This window comes from Puma concolor, chromosome D2, assembly GCF_028749965.1.
Source record: "Puma concolor isolate L17-30 chromosome D2, mPumCon1.1.hap2, whole genome shotgun sequence".
Classification (NCBI taxonomy): Eukaryota; Metazoa; Chordata; class Mammalia; order Carnivora; family Felidae; genus Puma; species Puma concolor.
Window position 1 is genome coordinate 36,359,727 of NC_141677.1, and position 17,285 is coordinate 36,377,011.

General features: G+C 45.7%; 1 protein-coding gene across 3 annotated transcripts in view; it reads right to left on the reverse strand.

The window, feature by feature from the left end:
- DUSP29 (dual specificity phosphatase 29) overlaps positions 1-16,815 on the reverse strand; it is a 36,090-nt gene extending 19,275 nt beyond the window's left edge. The window contains exons 1-2 of one of the 3 annotated variants that reach the window (XM_086680046.1): positions 16,613-16,815; positions 3,375-3,602 (exon numbers count right to left, since the gene is read on the reverse strand). In XM_086680046.1, the coding sequence (XP_086536172.1) occupies positions 3,375-3,602; positions 16,613-16,776 (392 nt within the window). In that variant the 5' untranslated portion in view covers positions 16,777-16,815. Of the gene's footprint in view, positions 1-3,374; positions 3,603-4,271; positions 4,347-7,644; positions 8,062-16,612 lie in introns of those variants that run through there. The other 2 variants (XM_086680047.1, XM_025918383.2) reach the window with 2 other exon arrangements.
- Between the last annotated feature and the right edge of the window lie 470 nt (positions 16,816-17,285).

Consider the following 17,285-nt stretch of genomic DNA (forward strand, 5'->3'; position numbering starts at 1 on the left):
AAAAACTTACTTCTCACTATGCAGATTGAGGAAAGCTAGCTTTATGGCAGAAGTGACTTGAGTGGTTTTTGCAGAATATATAGAATCTGGACACAGAAAGGAGGTGGGGGGCAGGGCATTTTAGGCAAAGAGAACAGCATAGATAAAGAGCCAGAGACAGTGTAGATCTTAAAATCTTAATCTCTCTTCCCTCAGGTATACCACGATTAGGGTCATATCTAAGGAAATAATCCTAAATATGAAAAGATTTTATGCATAAAGATGTCCATTGCAGCATTATTTATAAAAGTGAGAACATAGAAATAGTGATATGTCCAACAATAGGGAAGTGGTTAAATAAATGACCTTACATCCACCTGATATATTATTATCTGATAGATAATATTATATTATAATTAAAAGTATGAGAAATATGTCATAAGGGAAAAGTTTATGAATGATGCTATGTGGGGAAAAAAGATAAAATGAATAATCAATACGATTACAACTACATAAAAATAAGTTTTAAAACCAAAATAATACACAGAAATTCCTGGTGGAAATCCTGTCCCTTGATTTCTTATCCTTAAGAGTAAGGAGTAGCTTCAGAGTAATGGGGTTTGGTGATTGCTCTGAGAGATTTAAGTTTTCTTCCTTACATTAATCACTACTTTATTATTAGAGCTAACTTTTATTGAGTGCTCACTACGTACTAGGCACTGCACAGATACTTTACATAATTATCTCACTTAATCCATACAACCCAATGAGGAAGATTCTCTTGTTAACCTACTACAAATAGAGAAATTAAGACATATATTTATACAATAAACATATATTACTTTTATAATAGGAAAACCATATATTTACTGAATTTAATATTTTATAATTAAAAGATAAGAGATTCAGATCCTCCCCCCCCCATTTTGCTACTTCAATGATAAAATACACATTGTTGTGCATATTTCCTTACGTATTGATACTATTATTTCTATAAATCACATTTCTTAAAGTGATATTTGGGGTCAAAATGTATGTGTACCTTTTTAAATTTTGAACTAATTTTGGAGTTAATCTTAGGGAAGTTGCAAAACCAGTACAGAGATTGGCAATAAAAAAGAATAAAATACTCGTCCATGCTACAACTTGGATGAACCTTGAAAACATTATGCTAAGTGAAAGAAGCCAGACACAAAAGTCATATATTATGATTCCATTTATATAGGAAATGCCCAGAATAGGTAAATCTATAGAAATAGAAAGCAGATGGGTGGTTGCCTAAGACTGTGAAAAGATGGAGAATGGACAGTTTTCAGGTGGTTTCCTTTGGAGGAGATGAAAATGCTTTGAAATGAGTGGTGCTGGTTGTACAACTTTTTAACTATAATAAAAAAAAATCACTGAACTCTGCACTTTAAAAGGGTGATTTTATGGAATGTGAGCTATATCTGAATTAAGCTGTTATTTAAAAAAAAGAAAACAGGGGTGCCTGGCTGGCTCAGTTGATTAAGCGTCCAACTTTGGCTCAGGTCATTATCTCATGGCTTTGTTGGTTCGAGCCCCGCATCAGGTTCTATGCTGACAGTGTGGAGTCTGCTTAGGATTCTCTGTCTCCTTCTGTCTGTGACCCTCCCCTACTCCCTCTCTCTCTCTCTCTATCTCTCTCAAAAATAAACTTCTAAAAAATTAAAAAAAAAAAAAAACAGTACAGAGAGTCCCATAAACCCCTCACTGATGTTCCCCTAATGTTCACAACTGGAAAACGATTGGATAAATCAGAGTACAGCTCTCCTATGAGATAGTAAAAGTACCCATAGCATGATTCCTTTTTTTCTCCTAAAAACTATTTAAAAGAAGCAAAAACCCTTTATATGTGTGTGTGTGTTACCTGACATTTGCAGGAGCACACATAAAGTAGTGGGAGTATGAAAGTGAGCTTAATACTGGTTACTTGGTGGCAGAATTAAGGCGGACAGAGGGAGATTAGCAGTTTGTTTTTATAACCCTCTATTAAGTATAAAAAGACATGTAATTTTTCTAACTTTTTCAATTTAGAAATATTAAGGAGGGGCACCTGGGTGGCTCAGTGGGTTAAGCATCTGACTTCAACTCAGGTCATGACCTCGTGGTTCGTGAGCTCAAGGCCTACCTGGGCTGTCTGCTGTCAGCATGGAGCCAGCTTTGGATCCTCTGTCTCCCTCTCGCTGCCCCTCCCCCGCTCGTGCATGCAATCTCTCTCTCTTAAAAATAAACAAACATTGAAAACACTTTTAAATATTAAGGGAAAAAAAAGGCAAGGGATGCTGCCCCTGGATTTCCCATGACTAGGCAGTCATCTCCAGGTTTTATGCAGCATGGTGTTTATTAACATCACACACGCAGGGGTCCTACACCATCAGCTCCTGGGAGAGATGGAACCTGAGCAGGAATCCTGGGGAATAGATGGAGGAGTAGGAGTACTGGTTAAGATAAAAGCTTCTGGGTTAGGCAGAACTGCGTTTGAGTCCCAGATTCTGCCACCTACTGAGCTGTGGACCTTGGACCAGTTGCTTGCTTAACTGCCCTGTCCCTTGATTTCTTATCCTTAAAATGGGAGTAATTGGATGACTTTCATTGGGCTATAATGAAAACAAAATGAGCTCATTCATGCAAGATGCTTAACACTGTGACTAGAACATGGTATTCAGTAAGTGAAAGGAATTATTATTATTAATATTATTTATAGTAGACATTTTCCAGTTGTTGGAGGAATGGGAAATGGTGGCTATAAAAATCTAGAGGAGGGGACAGTGACCTCAACTTTGCTAGACCTAACATGTTCCCAACACATAAGTTGATGTGCTCCTGTGTCATCAATCTGAGAACTGACTTTGTTCTTGCCACTCTTATACCCAGCTAAAACAAAAGGCTCCGGTTCCCAGCCTCCCTTGCAGCTAGAGGCAGGGGAGGTCTTGGGAGACACTTTCTTCTGGAAAGATGCACTTACTTTCTCTTTATGTTTCTGTGGCCTGGATCCCACAGATGGTGGCTGGAGCTCTATCAGCACTATTGGCTCATGCAACAACTTTGAGGAGGGAAACCATACCCTTGGGATGGTGGAGCAGAGCACAGGAGCCTGAGACGCTGATGACCCTGGAGTCACCACGCCAGCCCCAGCTTACCTTCCTCTGCACCTCTTTTATATAAAAGAGAAATAAACCTCTATGTTGCATAAGCCCTTTCTCTGGGTTTTCTATAATGTGAAGATAAATCCAGCCCTAATTGAGTTCTCACAATACAACTAACCCAAAAAGCAAAAGCTCATGTCTAGGAGGGAGTGAGGGGTGTGAGCTGGGGAGGGGCTGGCTGCCTTCTCCTGGGTGAGGCCAGAGGTGAGGCTTGGCCTGGACACTTACTCATCGCCGATGTAGAGCTGGGGCCAGACCTCGTTGACATGGGTGTACTGGGGACTGCCCTTCCAGAAGAGACGCTCCAGCTCAAAGGCTCCGGGGGTACAGTAGTCCTCTGCTTCTACCTCCCCCTCCACCTTCGGCAGCAGCCTCTTGGCAGATGGGTAGGCATTTTTGAGACTTGTCTTTGGTTCTCTGGATGTCATTTTGAAGCCAAGGGATTTTCTTTTGTTTCTGCAATTGGTCATGAGAGAGGGTCAGGATTTGAGTTAGCAGGAGGCAGAGGTAGGGAAAGGCCTTTACAAAAAGAGGTGGGAATAAACTGATCTTAAGATTCAACAGGCATTTCCCCTGCCTGCTGTGCTTCTGCTTCCTTTTCTCAGGCCACAGAAGTAACCAAGGAGGGCCATGATGGCAGTTAAACACTTCAGCAACATTCCATTCTCCTTCAGCGCAGTAGTGCTGGGGGCCCTCTGACATGGGCCAAGGAGGATTTGCAGCAGAGTCAAGACAGGCTTCAAGCCTCAGAAATCCCTGTGGGCAGCCAGTCCCTTGCCTCCTTTCTTTTAGCTTTTACCCCTTCTTTGGTCCTAGTTTTTCTTTTATCTGACTAAAATCTGCTGGTTCTGACCATTTTGAATCCTAATAGGAAGCGCCAGAAGATTCCTACCATTCCAGGCCTGGGATACTCAACACCTGCAGGGAGCCATTAGCCACGGGACAGGGCACACCTGTAAATCCAGAGCCCATTTGAGCCAAGCAGCCATGCACATTCTGGAATCTCCAGGAGCCCTCGGGTAGAAGGAGGCTTGGCTGCATGAGAGTTCCTCAATGCATTAGGACAGTTGAAGGCAATGTTGTTGGCTGCTCTCACGCTAGGGGCTGGCAATTGTGCTAACTTACCAGGGGTCAGAGGAGATGTTCCAAGCTGTAAAGCTGTGTTTGCAGATTGAAATGCATATTTGGAGACCTTGTCAGGCTCTGCAAATGGAATGTGGGAGAAGAGTTTCCACTGTCCCCAAAGAAAGGAATTTGCTGTGGAATTGGGCAGTGTTTGTTCCCTGAGCTGAGTGACTGATGCATCTACACTCAGACAGCCTGAGGGGAGGTTATGCTCTGAGACTAGAGGCAAGGAGAAAAAAGGCAGAGTGACTGAGAAATGTGCAGGTGAGTGATGGGGAGGGAGTGTTATTCATTTAACAAATACTTAGCTGGCACTTACTTTGCGCCAGGCACTGTTCCAGTGCTTTACAATTACTAACTCATTTAATCTTCTTAACAACCCTATGAGGTAGGCATTATTGTTATCTCTATTTTACAGATGAGGAACACTGTAAATTGAGGCTGTTTATAACACATGGTCTTAGTCTTCTGAGAAGCAAATAACTGCTGAGAGGGTGGGGTGAGGGTAGGGATGCATTGTGAGGGGGGCACACTAGGGATTTGAAAAACGTAAAAAAAAGTTTGCTAGCTTCAAAGACCGCTAGGATCATGCCAGGGACTGAGAACACAACACAGAGAGGCTCCCGCTTGTCAAAAACGGGACAATTTGAGCATGATTAATAAAAATAACTGCAATGGGTTAAAACAAATCAGACATTTAAATCGTAATGACACTTAAAACAATTACTCACTGTTGGAAGATGTAAGGGACTAGCTCATTATTTTGAAGACAGACAAGTAAAGGGAAAGAATCTAGCATTTACTGTTCCTTTCTGATACAAACTGTACTACTGGGTAGATGAGGAAGATTTGCTCTTTTATATAAGTATCCCAGATAATAAAGATGGAAGAAAGCCCCTTTTTATAACACTTGATGAACTAATGGATATAGGCATTCAACTCTGACTGCTACAGAAGAGACAATCAGACATTATGGGTCTTCTGTTGGGAGGACATGCCATCACCAGAAGAGTCTTCTCTTCTGGAAAGAAAAACCTGTCTTAGCAGAGTCCTCAGAGTCTGAACCTAACAATTAATTTGCAGGAGATTCAAAGAACAGCTAAATTATACCATAGGTTTTTACCTTTTATTTTTTATTTTTTTAATTAATTTATTTTTTTGTTTTGTTAAGGTAACTTTTTTCATTTCTAAATTTTTTAAAATTATTTTTTAATTGTGTACACACTGTGTACAGCATGCTAGGTTTTTACCTTTTAGAAATACGTATTGACACATTCACAGATGAAATGATATGATATCTGGGATCTGCTTCAAAAATAATATACTTGGGGGGTGCCTGGGTGACTCAGTCAGTTAAGCATCCAACTTAGGCTCAAGTCATGATCTTGCGATTCATGAGTTTGAGCCCTGCATTGGGCTCAGTGCTGCCAGCTCAGAGCCTGGAGCCTACTTCCGATTCTGTGTCTCCCTCTCTCTCTGCCCCTCTCCCATTCGTGGTCTGTCTCTCTCAAAAATAAGTAAAAAACATTAAAAAATGATAATAATATACCTGGAAAATTCTAACAATATATTGTGTATGGGGTGGGGGGTAAAATGGAGGTATGTATGATAGGCAGGATTGGCCATGGATGGTGGTGGTTGGGGTTGGATGATGGTTGCAAGGTAGAGTTACTGTTTTTCTCTTTGTGTGTCTTTGAAATTTTTCATTAAAAAATGTTAAGAAGAGGGGCACCTGGGTGCCTCAGTCAGTTGAGTGTCTGACTTTGGCTCAGGTCATGATCTCGTGGTTTGTGAGTTGGAGCCCTACATCGGTCTCTGTGCTGACAGCTCAGAGCCTGGAGCCTGCTCTGGATTCTGTGTCTCCCTCTGTCTCTTATCCCTCCCCTGCTCACACTCTGTCTCTCTCTCTCTCTCTCAAAAATAAATAAACATTAAAAGAATGGTTTTTTAAATGTTAGGAAGAAAAGGAGAGGGCTCAAACTGCTCTGGGGAACTGGATTCTCCCAAGTTTACAGCAGATGAATTAAAGGATCACTAGCCAGCAGTGTGTCTTTGGGGATCCTGGGAAGCCAGGATCCGTGACTTTCTCCTGCAGTGTCCTGAGTTGGGGGTTGGGGCAACAGAGGTGGTCCTTCTGTGGATTCTCTCAAAGTGTGATCTAAAGACCACCTCTGTCTGAATAATCTGGCACTTGCTAGAAATACAGATTCCTGGGTGGCACCCTTGACCAGAGCCAAGGACGTAGGAGTCTGTAGTTTTTTTTTTCAAAAATTTTTTACATTCATTTATTTTTGAGAGGCAGAGAGACAGAGCACAAGTGGGAAGGGGCAGAGAGAGAAGGAGACAGAATCCAAAGCAGCCTCCAGGCCCTGAGCTGTCAGCATAGAGCCTGACGCAGGGCTCGAACTCACAACCCATGAGATCATGACCTGAGCCAAAGTCGGACGCTTAACCGACTGAGCCACCCGGGTGCCCCTAGGAGTCTGTATTTTAACAAGCTCCCAAGTAAGTCTGATGCTCATTGAGGACTGATAATGATTGCCCAAGCATGTGGCTAGAGAGTCAAGGAGCTGGTGAGTCAAGAGAAGGATAGCAAGGGTGTTCAAAATATGTTCTATCTTCTCATTGAAGTAGAGGCCATATCTTTAGCCCAGAATAAGGTGCAGGGCTGGGAGGAGGGAAGAGCTGGATGACCTTACCTGGAGATTCCCTGCCCTGGGTTGATTTCTCTAGGCCCAGTGTCTGACATGTAGTGAATGAATGGAGGGAGTGAATGAATGACTGAAGGGTGGATGAATGAGGGATTGCGAGCCCTGTGCTAGTGACTCAGCCAGAGCTGATGAGGCAGGACTGAGCCTTTTAGCCAATGGAGGAGGGACAAAGGTGAGCAAAGTGCACAATGCAGGACGGATAGTCTCCTGTGGTTGCTTAGGCCCAAACTCTGCTCTAGGGCCTGACTGCTGGTGTTTCCAGTCACAAAGGGAGGAGTTGTTTTCAGGGATGGCCAGAAACTTCTGCTGCAGGAAACAGCCCACAAAACCCTGTCTGCCACTAAGGAGGCCTCAGAAGAGGTGATTTTAGGGTGATGCTGGAGTAAACTGCATTCTGAAACCTCTGCCTGCCTCCTTTGATCACTGAAGCTGACCTCACCGTTGCTGAGGCTGTTGCTCCTTCATTACACTGTGGAAGGAGCCATCCCCAACCCCATCTCCGTGCTGAAAGCCTCGGCTGGATTTCCAGACAGAAGAGGAAGTGGTGCGGTCTACCCAGAGCAGCTTGGCACGCAGAGGGAGCTCTGGGATCCATTATCCTCCAGTGTGCAGATTTGATGGGGGAAGAGAACAAAGCGCAGAACAGTCCAGAAACCACAGACCTGTAATCTTTCCAAATCCTGAAGGCGGCTTGTGTGCATCCCTCTCTGCATGGCTCCCAAATTTCTGAATCTCAGAGAAGCCGAGAGCGTCTGTTTCCCAGACCACAGCCAAAATGGAAGGGGAAGACAAATCTGTTCTGTTTGGTTTCCATAGATTCGACCCAGAGATTAACTGCCAAGGTCTTGATGACACACACAATATCAATCAAGGGCTAAATGTCATAATGAGAACTGGGCAGGTTGTCAAGAGAGGCCTCCAGGTTTCTGTTACAGCTTCATATTTAAAGGTTCGGTCCCAGGAAACCAAATGCCAACTTGAAGGCTACTCGGCGTATGTATGGCATCAGCCTGTCTCCTCCTCAAAGGATAGCAGACTCAGGCTCCTTCCTGGAGGGGCCAGGAAGGTAACATAGAGGGGAGGTAGGGTGCATGTTAAAGAATAAAACAAACAAAAAAACCCTAACAGTTGGCCTCAGGTAGGAGACAACAGGGAATGGTAGGGACTGTGGTAGTATAGAAAACAAATGCTCCCCTGAAGGGTGTGGCTGCTTGCCCTTCCCTGTGGGAATGTAAGCCAGATTGTCTGATATTTTTATAAGAAGTCAGAAAGCCAGAATTTTGTGAGAAATCCGCTGGTTTTTAAATATAGGCAGCTGAAGGAGATGCTGTCCTTGCCCTGTTCCATTCCTCAGCTCAGATTGCTGGGGTAGAAGTGGGCAGTTCCCTCCTACACAAAAGGCATCCTCCCTCAAGCCCCTGTATTTCCTTGCTCGAGGGTATTTTCTGGTCTTTGTGCTGGTCGGGCCTAAAATAAGAGGAGTTACCCTCAGAAAGTTATTTGCAAATGAGGGGCAGGAGTTGGTGGAGGAGTACCCCAGCTTCAGCACCACCACCCCCGCCCTTGCTCAGTGGGATCTCAGTGGGAAGTCCGTTCTCCACCGTCTCCTGGAGGCTCCGCCCTGTGCTCCAGCCCCAGTTGCCCTGATTGGTGACCTCACGCAAGTCCCGTGCTTGCTCTCTTCCCTCAGACTTGCTTCACTCTGCGCCACACTCCTGGAGCACCTTGCAAATAAACAACTTGAACCCAAACCCTCGTCTCAGGGTCAGCTGTTGAGGGAAACTAACCTAAGATACTTACTGCTAATTTTAAAACATTTGAAGATACTTTGATGACAGAGAATTCAGGGGCCAAGTGATACTTGACCACTAAGGCCTAGAGTGGCATTTCTCTCTGTGAAATGGTGGCCCTGACTTTCAGGTACTATTTCCAGGAATAATTAACACAGGGACCCCTTTTTAATTCTGACTCCGTTTCAGAATTTTCAATGGTACAGCTTAACGTTTGGTTAAAGATTTCCCCTGCCCAATGAGGGAAGGCTTTGAATGAATTCAAAACTATAATTGCAGGGGCGCCTGGGTGGCGCAGTCGGTTAAGCGTCCGACTTCAGCCAGGTCACGATCTCGCGGTCCGTGAGTTCGAGCCCCGCGTCAGGCTCTGGGCTGATGGCTCAGAGCCTGGAGCCTGTTTCCGATTCTGTGTCTCCCTCTCTCTCTGCCCCTCCCCCGTTCATGCTCTGTCTCTCTCTGTCCCAAAAATAAATAAACGTTGGAAAAAAAATTTAAAAAAAAAAAAAAAAAAACTATAATTGCAACACTATGATTTGACTTTATGTAAAAACAAAACAAAACACCTTATATAGTTTTGTTTTGTTTTTTAAACTAGAAGAAAAACATCAAAATGTCAATGCTGTGAGCAAGTGGCAGGACTCAGGGAGATTTTTTTTCTGTTTTCTATTTTGGGAGTCTTTGAATAAATAATCATATTTTATAATAAATAACCATGTCTATATTTTTAAACTATGCTGACCAAACAGAACAGCTGGGCAGGAAGCTGCCTGTGACTTCTAATTTGTGATTTCCACTCTATCTTACTTGCTCCCAGGACCTGGCTCTTTCCTGGGGCCCCTCTCCCTCCCTGTCCCTCTCTCCCTGTATTCACTGGCTTGAGGCCCTTCTCTGTTCTCACAGCTCCAACAATTACTCAGGACTCTCAGATCTACATAATTCATGTTCCCTAAGCTTCACTTTCTTCTTTGATAACATGGAGTTATAGGGGCGCCTGAGTGGCTCAGTCCATTAAGTGACTGACTCTTGGTTTCAGCTGAGCTCATGATCTCATGGTTTGTGAGACTGAACCCCGTGTCAGGCTCTGTGCTGACAGCGTGTAGCCTGCTTGGGATTCTCTCCCACCCTGTCTCTCTCTACCCCTCTCCCTGCTCCTCAGAGCATGCTCTCGCTCTCAAAATAAATACACATTTTGGGGCGCCTGGGTGGCTCAGTCGGTTAAGCGTCCGACTTCAGCTCAGGTCATGATCTCACGGTCCGTGAGTTCGAGCCCCGCGTCGGGCTCTGGGCTGATGGCTCAGAGCCTGGAGCCTGCTTCCCATTCCGTGTCTCCCTCTCTCTCTGCCCCTCCCCCATTCATGCTCTGTCTCTCTCTGTCTCAAAAATAAATAAACTTTAAAAAATAAATAAATAAATAAATAAATAAATACACATTTTAAAAAATGGAGCTGTAACGAGAAGAGAAAGATGGTTTTAAAAGCAAACAAAAGGGGCACCTGGGTGGCTCAGTCTGTTGAGCATCTGACTTCGGCTCAGGTCATGATCTCACGGTTCATGAGTTCGAGCCCCACATTGGGCTCTGTGCCGACAGCTCAGAGCCTGGAACCTGCTTCATATTCTGGGTATCCCTCTCTCTCTCTCTGCCCCTCCCCTGCTCATGCTGTTTCTGTCTCTCAAAAATAAATAAACATTTAAAAAAACAAGCAAACAAACAAAAAACCTAACCTAAACTCTTTCTAAGGTGGAGGATGGGAGAAGCCAGGTAGAGAGATTCATTACTTATTTCAGTGGGAAAATGAAATCTCTATGTAGACCCCTATGCCTACAAAGACTGGCCAGATAACCGTGGAATGTGAGTCACAGAACAGGCCTCCTGCTCAACAAAAATTACCATTTGAGGACCCTTTGGATGAGAAAAAGTTAAGTCCCGAAGCATGATTGGGAAGATGGTGATGCCAAACAAAGAGAGCTAAATTGTTCTGTACGGGGGGGAGGGGGGGTTCTGAGCCTCCTAGAACATTCCAGAAGAGGTGAGGGGCCCTGCTGGTGGGAAGGGCGGGAGGGTCACAGGCAGCCATGTGTGTAGTGTCCAGGGCGTACAGTTCTGGGGAGAGCAAGGATTCCCAGGGCTTCACTGGGCAGTGCCCTAAAGCCATGTCAGCCCTCTTTTTTGTCACCCTAAACCTTGAAACTGTTAGATGCAACAGCAGCTGTGTTGGTGGTGGTGTTGAGAAATCAAAGGGAAAGAGGCTTGAGCAGGTAGAGAGAAGAGACCAGAAGTATGTTCAGTGTTCACCAAAATAATTAACACTGGTTATATACTTATTTTAGGATGATGAAATTATATGTGATTTTTCTTCTTCTTCTTTTTTCTTTTAAGAAACAATCTATCCTAAAATTTCTGTGTTGAACATGTATTACTTGAGTATATGAAGGGATGGGGGAAGTCTGTGCAAGTTCTATTTTAGGATTGTTCTGGACAAAGGAGATGCTCACCCTAACCTGTGGATTAGGCACAGGAAGGTGACCTTCAGGACAAGGCCTAGCCAGGTGTTCCTTACATCTTGCATGGCACCGAGTGCCCTCCCCAGGAGTCAGTGTGAGCTCCCCAAAGGCAGAGCCATGTCCTGCTTGAGGCTTCTGGTAGCAGAGTAGGTCATGTCAGAAAATCATTCTAATCCCTCAGTGCTTCCTGAGAAACCAGGGGAGAATTAAGTTTTGTGTGTCCTGAAGCTTACACAATTTGTATAAGAAAAGGAAAACCAGGGTGCCTGGGTGGCTCAGTTGGTTGAGTGTCCAACTTCAGCTCAGGTCATGATCTTGCAGTTTGTGAGTTCAAGCCTGCATCGGGCTCTGTGCTGACAGCTCAGAGCCTGGAGCCTGCTTCAGATTTTGTTGCCCTGTCTCTCTGTCCCTCCCTGACTTGCTCTCTGTCTTTCGCTCTCTACAAACAAATAAACATTTAAAAAAGAAAAGAAAAGAAAAGGAAAGGAAAGGAAAGGAAAGGAAAGGAAAGGAAAGGAAAGGAAAGGAAAGGAAAAGAAAAGAAAAGAAAAGAAAAGAAAAGAAAAGAAAAGAAAAGAAAAGAAAAGAAAAGAAAAAAGAAAAGAGAAAAGAAAAAGGAAAACCAAAGGGCATGTGGGTGGCTCAGTGGGTTAAGCATCTGACTTCAGCTCAGGTCATGATTTCACAGTTCATGAGTTCAGACCCCCCATCAGGTGGGCAAAAAGCCACACTTCTGGTAAAACACAAGTCCCGCTTCAGGTGAGCCCCACTTCTCTCTCTCTTTCCCTCTCTGCTCACTTGTGCCCTCTCCCCCCACCAAAAAATAGAAAAGGAAAACCAAATAGGTGCAGGGCTTGGAAGAGGGCTATGTAAGTGTGGGGTTCTGAAGCTTTGGGGTAAATCTACCTCTGAAACTTCCTTCCCCTCTGACTGCGGACAGACCTCAGGTGAAGAGGGCAGCACCCTTTCCTTGTCCCATGGCGTCAGAGGCAGCATCCTTGACTTGCCTTACCTAGTCTCGGTTTAGTCTGAGTCAGCCAACATTAGCTCTGGTGGGTCAAAAATGAGCATGAGTGGCTTTGTTTTCTTTTTGACTTCACCTCATCCGTTAGACCTGGCCCTGCCCTCCACCTCCAGGCTTTCCTCACACATCCCTCTGTTATGCACCAGGTATGGGCTGGCCCAGAGAGGTCTCTGCCTTCTAGAGGCTTTTGGCCTAATGGAGCAATTTATAAACTAATCTTCAGACAGTCTCCTCTCCCTTTGAAGTCATTCTGTATCTGTGCATGTGTGTACATTGCATATTTACCTTCCTGATGCACTGGGATCATGGGGGAAAGTTAGTCTGTATTTAAATACATGCACACCACACTTCTTCCATGACACCACCCAAGTGGGGCTTGGAATGTGCCTTGAAAGAAGAGGGAGAGTAAAAATGTTACTGTGGTTGGATAAATTTCTCTATTAGGAGAGTGATACCTTCTGCTGAGGTATGTGAAGGGATGGAATTTGGCAGCGGTGTATGTATATAAATAAACATTTGTAATTTACTGCAAGTCAGTGCTTGTCTTTACGCATCTTAAATCTATAAAAATGATCCCAACTAGAAAATAAAAGTTGTGGATTTTAAAAAAATTAAAACCTGGACGTGAAAACCCAGGAATTTTTTGTTGCCTATAATTTAATTCTTAACATATCTGACACAGTCCAAGTTTAACAGATTTTTTTTTCTTTTGGATTCTGGCAAGTATGTTAACAGGAGGCAATTATGTGAATTAATATAAAGTCCTTTTATTAAAAAAACAGAAATGCTTTCATTTAAAGAGGTAATTTAATATTCCTTCTGTGATGGTGTTGATGTCATAACTTGTTTGATTAACTCTTCAAATGGTTTCAAAGCGCTTCAGGGTGGTAATTTATGAACTCCTAATTGATTTCCCCAATCTTGGTTTGGCAGAGTTGAGCCTCCCGGAAACCATGAGGAGGCTGGACGCCCATACTCTACTTCGTTTTCAGACACGGGAGCAGGCTGGGATGGACTACCTCTGCAGCCTGGCCCCGGGTGAGGAAGAGGAGGCTCTAGTACAGGGACAAGAGACCATGGCGTTGTTGTTCCTGACTCCTAAGCGGCTCAGCTTTTTGCCTCCTCTGAAGACGTGTGGAAATACTGTAGGCAGTTTCACAGCTCGTGAATTCAGGAATAGATGGCCTTTTAGACCACAACTTACAAAAACTATCTCCCACTGTGCATCACCTCAGAACATGAGGCTTCTTTGAGGCCAGAAAAGACGAGGTGGGGTGGACTACGGAAGTGTGGCCCTCACCATGGGCCCGCCACCTTTTCATTTCCCCATCTAGGCCACTATTACTCGCTAGGCCTGTCTCTGAGTACTGTACAGAGGAGGCTCTGGGCCTTGGGAAGGTTTTTGGCCAAGTACTCACATTTGAAGCTGCCATGAAAGTTCACTGAGAAATCAAGGCCTGGCAGGACCCAGGGAAATGATCATACAGTTATTACTTTTATTTGTTTTTATATGTTTTAATGTTTATTTCTTTATTTTGAGAGAGTGAGAGGAAGCGAGCACAAGAGGGGAAGGGGCAGAGAGAGGGAGAGAGAGAATCCCAAGCAGGGTCCGTGCTGATCAGTAAAGACCGCGAGATCATGACCTGAGCTGAAATCAAGAGTTGGACACTTAACGACTGAGCCACCCAGGTGCCCCCATTGTTACTTTTATTGTGTGCCCAGTGATAATCTGCTCTCAAAACCTCCTAGACAGAGAATGACTGTCCTTACTTTACAGATGAGCAAAATGAGGGTCAGAGATTAGTAACATGACACCAGGTGGTAAGACTTGGGCTCCACCCAGGCAGCCACGTATCCCAACCCATGTCAGTAGACAGTCATTATATTCTTGGCCACAAAGTTTACACTCCTGAGGGTGGGCTTGGGCCTTTCAGTTTTGTGCTGCCAGAGTGTGTGCGTCCCAGAGTGTGTGCAGTTGTGGAGACAGCTCTCTCTGGCCTTGGAGTCTCAATACCTGGGCTTCAGCTTCCTCATCTGAGGATAGGGATAGTATCCACCTAACTGGTTCCTGGATTAAATGAGATGATATAACTCTTTGGCACATTGACACGGGCCCAGAAAATGTTCCACGAAAGGGGACAAGGAAGCAGTGGGGAGGCTGGATAGAGAATTCCCAACTGTGTTGGAAGCTAAGTTCTGAGCCAAAAGTAGGGACTATGGGTAGAACAGTTTGGCCAGGGCCAAGCATCTTTGTGGTGTTGTTATGGCAGATGGGATGGGGCATAAATAAGCCTGAACATTTTCCTATGGGTGATGGGGCTCATTTGCTCGTGTGCAAAGTATAAGAAGGCTTTGGGGAGGAGGAGAAAGGACTCTCTCCATCTTGTTGATGTCTGGTGGCCGTGCCAGACTGCTATGAGACTTGACCTCCTATTTACTGTGGACTTGGTGGACCCACTTCCAGTGATCAAGGGTCACTGGAAGCAAAAATTCAAACACCGTCTGCTCTGGAGGCAGACTGCAAAGGACAAATGGAGCTGTGACCCCTGGCCCCACTATCTGGAGTGGCTGTTCCCTGGGGACCAGACCCAGGTTGGAGTTCAGGCATCAAGGGAAGCGGGAGAGTGAGATGTCACCCCTGCTCCCACCCCACCAAGGGGCCCCAGAGCACAGTGCCTGTGCCATCAGACTCTAAGATACACTGGATTCTGGCCTTGACTACTGTCTTGGATGTATGACGTGGGCAAACCACTTCACTTCTTTGTGTCTCAGCTTCCTCGTCTGAAAATGGAGATGATGAGGTACCTCCCTCATAGGGCTGTTGCAGTTCCGTGGAGTAAGTGAGTTAATACTTATAAGAAAAGCTTTTGGAACCATGCCTGACACATCAGCACCAGGAAACATTCAGATTCACAAGGGTTGTGCAGAGCCAACCTCTGGCTCTATGGAGGGCAGGCTGCCCCCTCCCCAAGTGGACTCAGCCTGGCCTCAGCAGGGTTACAGGAAATGCTAACAGCCAAGCCTCCAGCCTCAGTGCCCCTGCTCTGCTCCTCACCCCTTGTGGGATAGACAGTAGCCACAGGAACCCCACCCTCAGAGAGGACTCAGAGTCCCCTCCAACACAATCCATCCTAGGACAGAAATGTTCCCAGTGAGGGCTTCCAGCTTATCACATGGTGGAGAACCGTTGCCTCCCTTGTCACCCTCCACACACATTTGCCCCCTAAAGAGGCCCCTAAGTCTTCAGACTCTCTCCCACATCCCAATCCCCAACCCCAGGCCCAAGGCTCATTTCCCTGTACAAGACTCAGCTCAGAAGCCCTTCAACTGTTGTTTATAAATGTCCCTTGGTGGGACCAAAGTGATTTTCTCATAAATAGAACAAGGAGGGGCTACAAGCCATAGGTCAGGGCAACTGAACAAATACCAAGTACCAGGGACACTCCGGTGCTGGGGCCATAAGTGAGGAGGCCTCTCTAAACATGCACCTCATGCCCCCTCCCTTCTGACTTGGTAGCTTTTTCCCTTGAACATTTTCAGGCTTTCCTGAACAGTCAGAGCTCGCAATCCCCACAACTCTCAGGTTCCAGGCTCACAAGGAGCGGTTGGGCCACAGGAAAAGGGCACCAGAGTCTACGAGGTGAACCCTGCTCTGAGACACAGTATGACTTCCCACCTTCTTATCTACACACGCTGCCGTCTTGGTCAAGTGACTCTGTCCCTCCGTGACCCAATCTCCCCACCTTTACCAGGGCGGTCATCCCCATCCTTATCCTCCCACCAGGACTGGGAAGAGCTTTAAAAATGGCCACTCACTCTTTCCAAATGATGCTTAGCATTATCCAGAACACAGAAAGAATTCGCACCCCTGGGATTTTGAGTGCCGTGTTTGTAATTTGTGCTGCCCTGCACATGATGTGAGTCACTACAGTGTTTCTATCAACCCTCCTGCTGAGATTTTTTTCCCCTCCACTAGCTAAGTGGACAAATGTAGAACTTTGCTGGAAACGATACGTGATACAATCCATCCAGTGCCTCACAAGGGCCCAATGAGCTTTAACCCACCCCATTATCCTTTAGAAATGGTCACTGAACTAGAAGCTCAGATTTAGAGGGAGGGAAGTGGAGAAAATTCCATGGAGTCCCTAGAGAAAGATGGGGCAACAAGAAGCCTATCATACTAAAAGAATGTCAGCTCTTCTCTGCCACTCTAGAAACAGAGTAGAAAGGGGTCTTCTAAGCCCCACACCCAGACCCCCAAAGAACACTTGACTGGACCCAATAGGAGTCAGCCTCCCCACCAAAGGTCCTTACCTGTGTGCACTGGGGCCTGGCCGGGTCAGGAGGTGCTGGTGTGTGGGGTGTGTGGCAGCTGCACACCCGGCCACCTCGACTGGCATCCAAGAGCCTATTTTTAGGGTCAGATCTGCTGACGCTGACCTTGCGTGCTGCCCAGTCTGAGAAGAGACCCGTGGCATCTGTTTGCAAAATGATGTGCCAGTGTGACCTGAAACCCTTGACTTTGGGAGACCTGTACCTGGAGCCCACACGCTTGTCCCTGGCCCAGCCACAGAGGCAGGACACATGGCTGTCCAGGGCGGGGACAGACAGGGGGATTTCCCAGCTTTGTGTTCTTGGGATGGACGAGGCCAGGTGTCTGTGGGGCCCTGCCCTGGACTCTGTTCCAGAACGACTGGAACAGGGGAGGTTTGCCAGCTAATGTGGAGCCTGTGGGAAGGTTGGGAGCACCCAGACTGGAGACGGACTCTCCACTGCCATTTTTTCCGGGAGTTTGGGCAGCCATCTCTGGGGGGGTCGATGGAATAGATGCTGCAGTATGGGTGGGTTGTGATCAGTGAAACACAGCAGATAGAGACTCTGTAAGCTTGGGTTCATTTGCATTGTGTCATTTCATGTGAGACCTCCAACGAGTGTCCAACCCTTCTGGGCTTCAGTGGGGAAAATAATCATAATGCTGTCCTCTTGT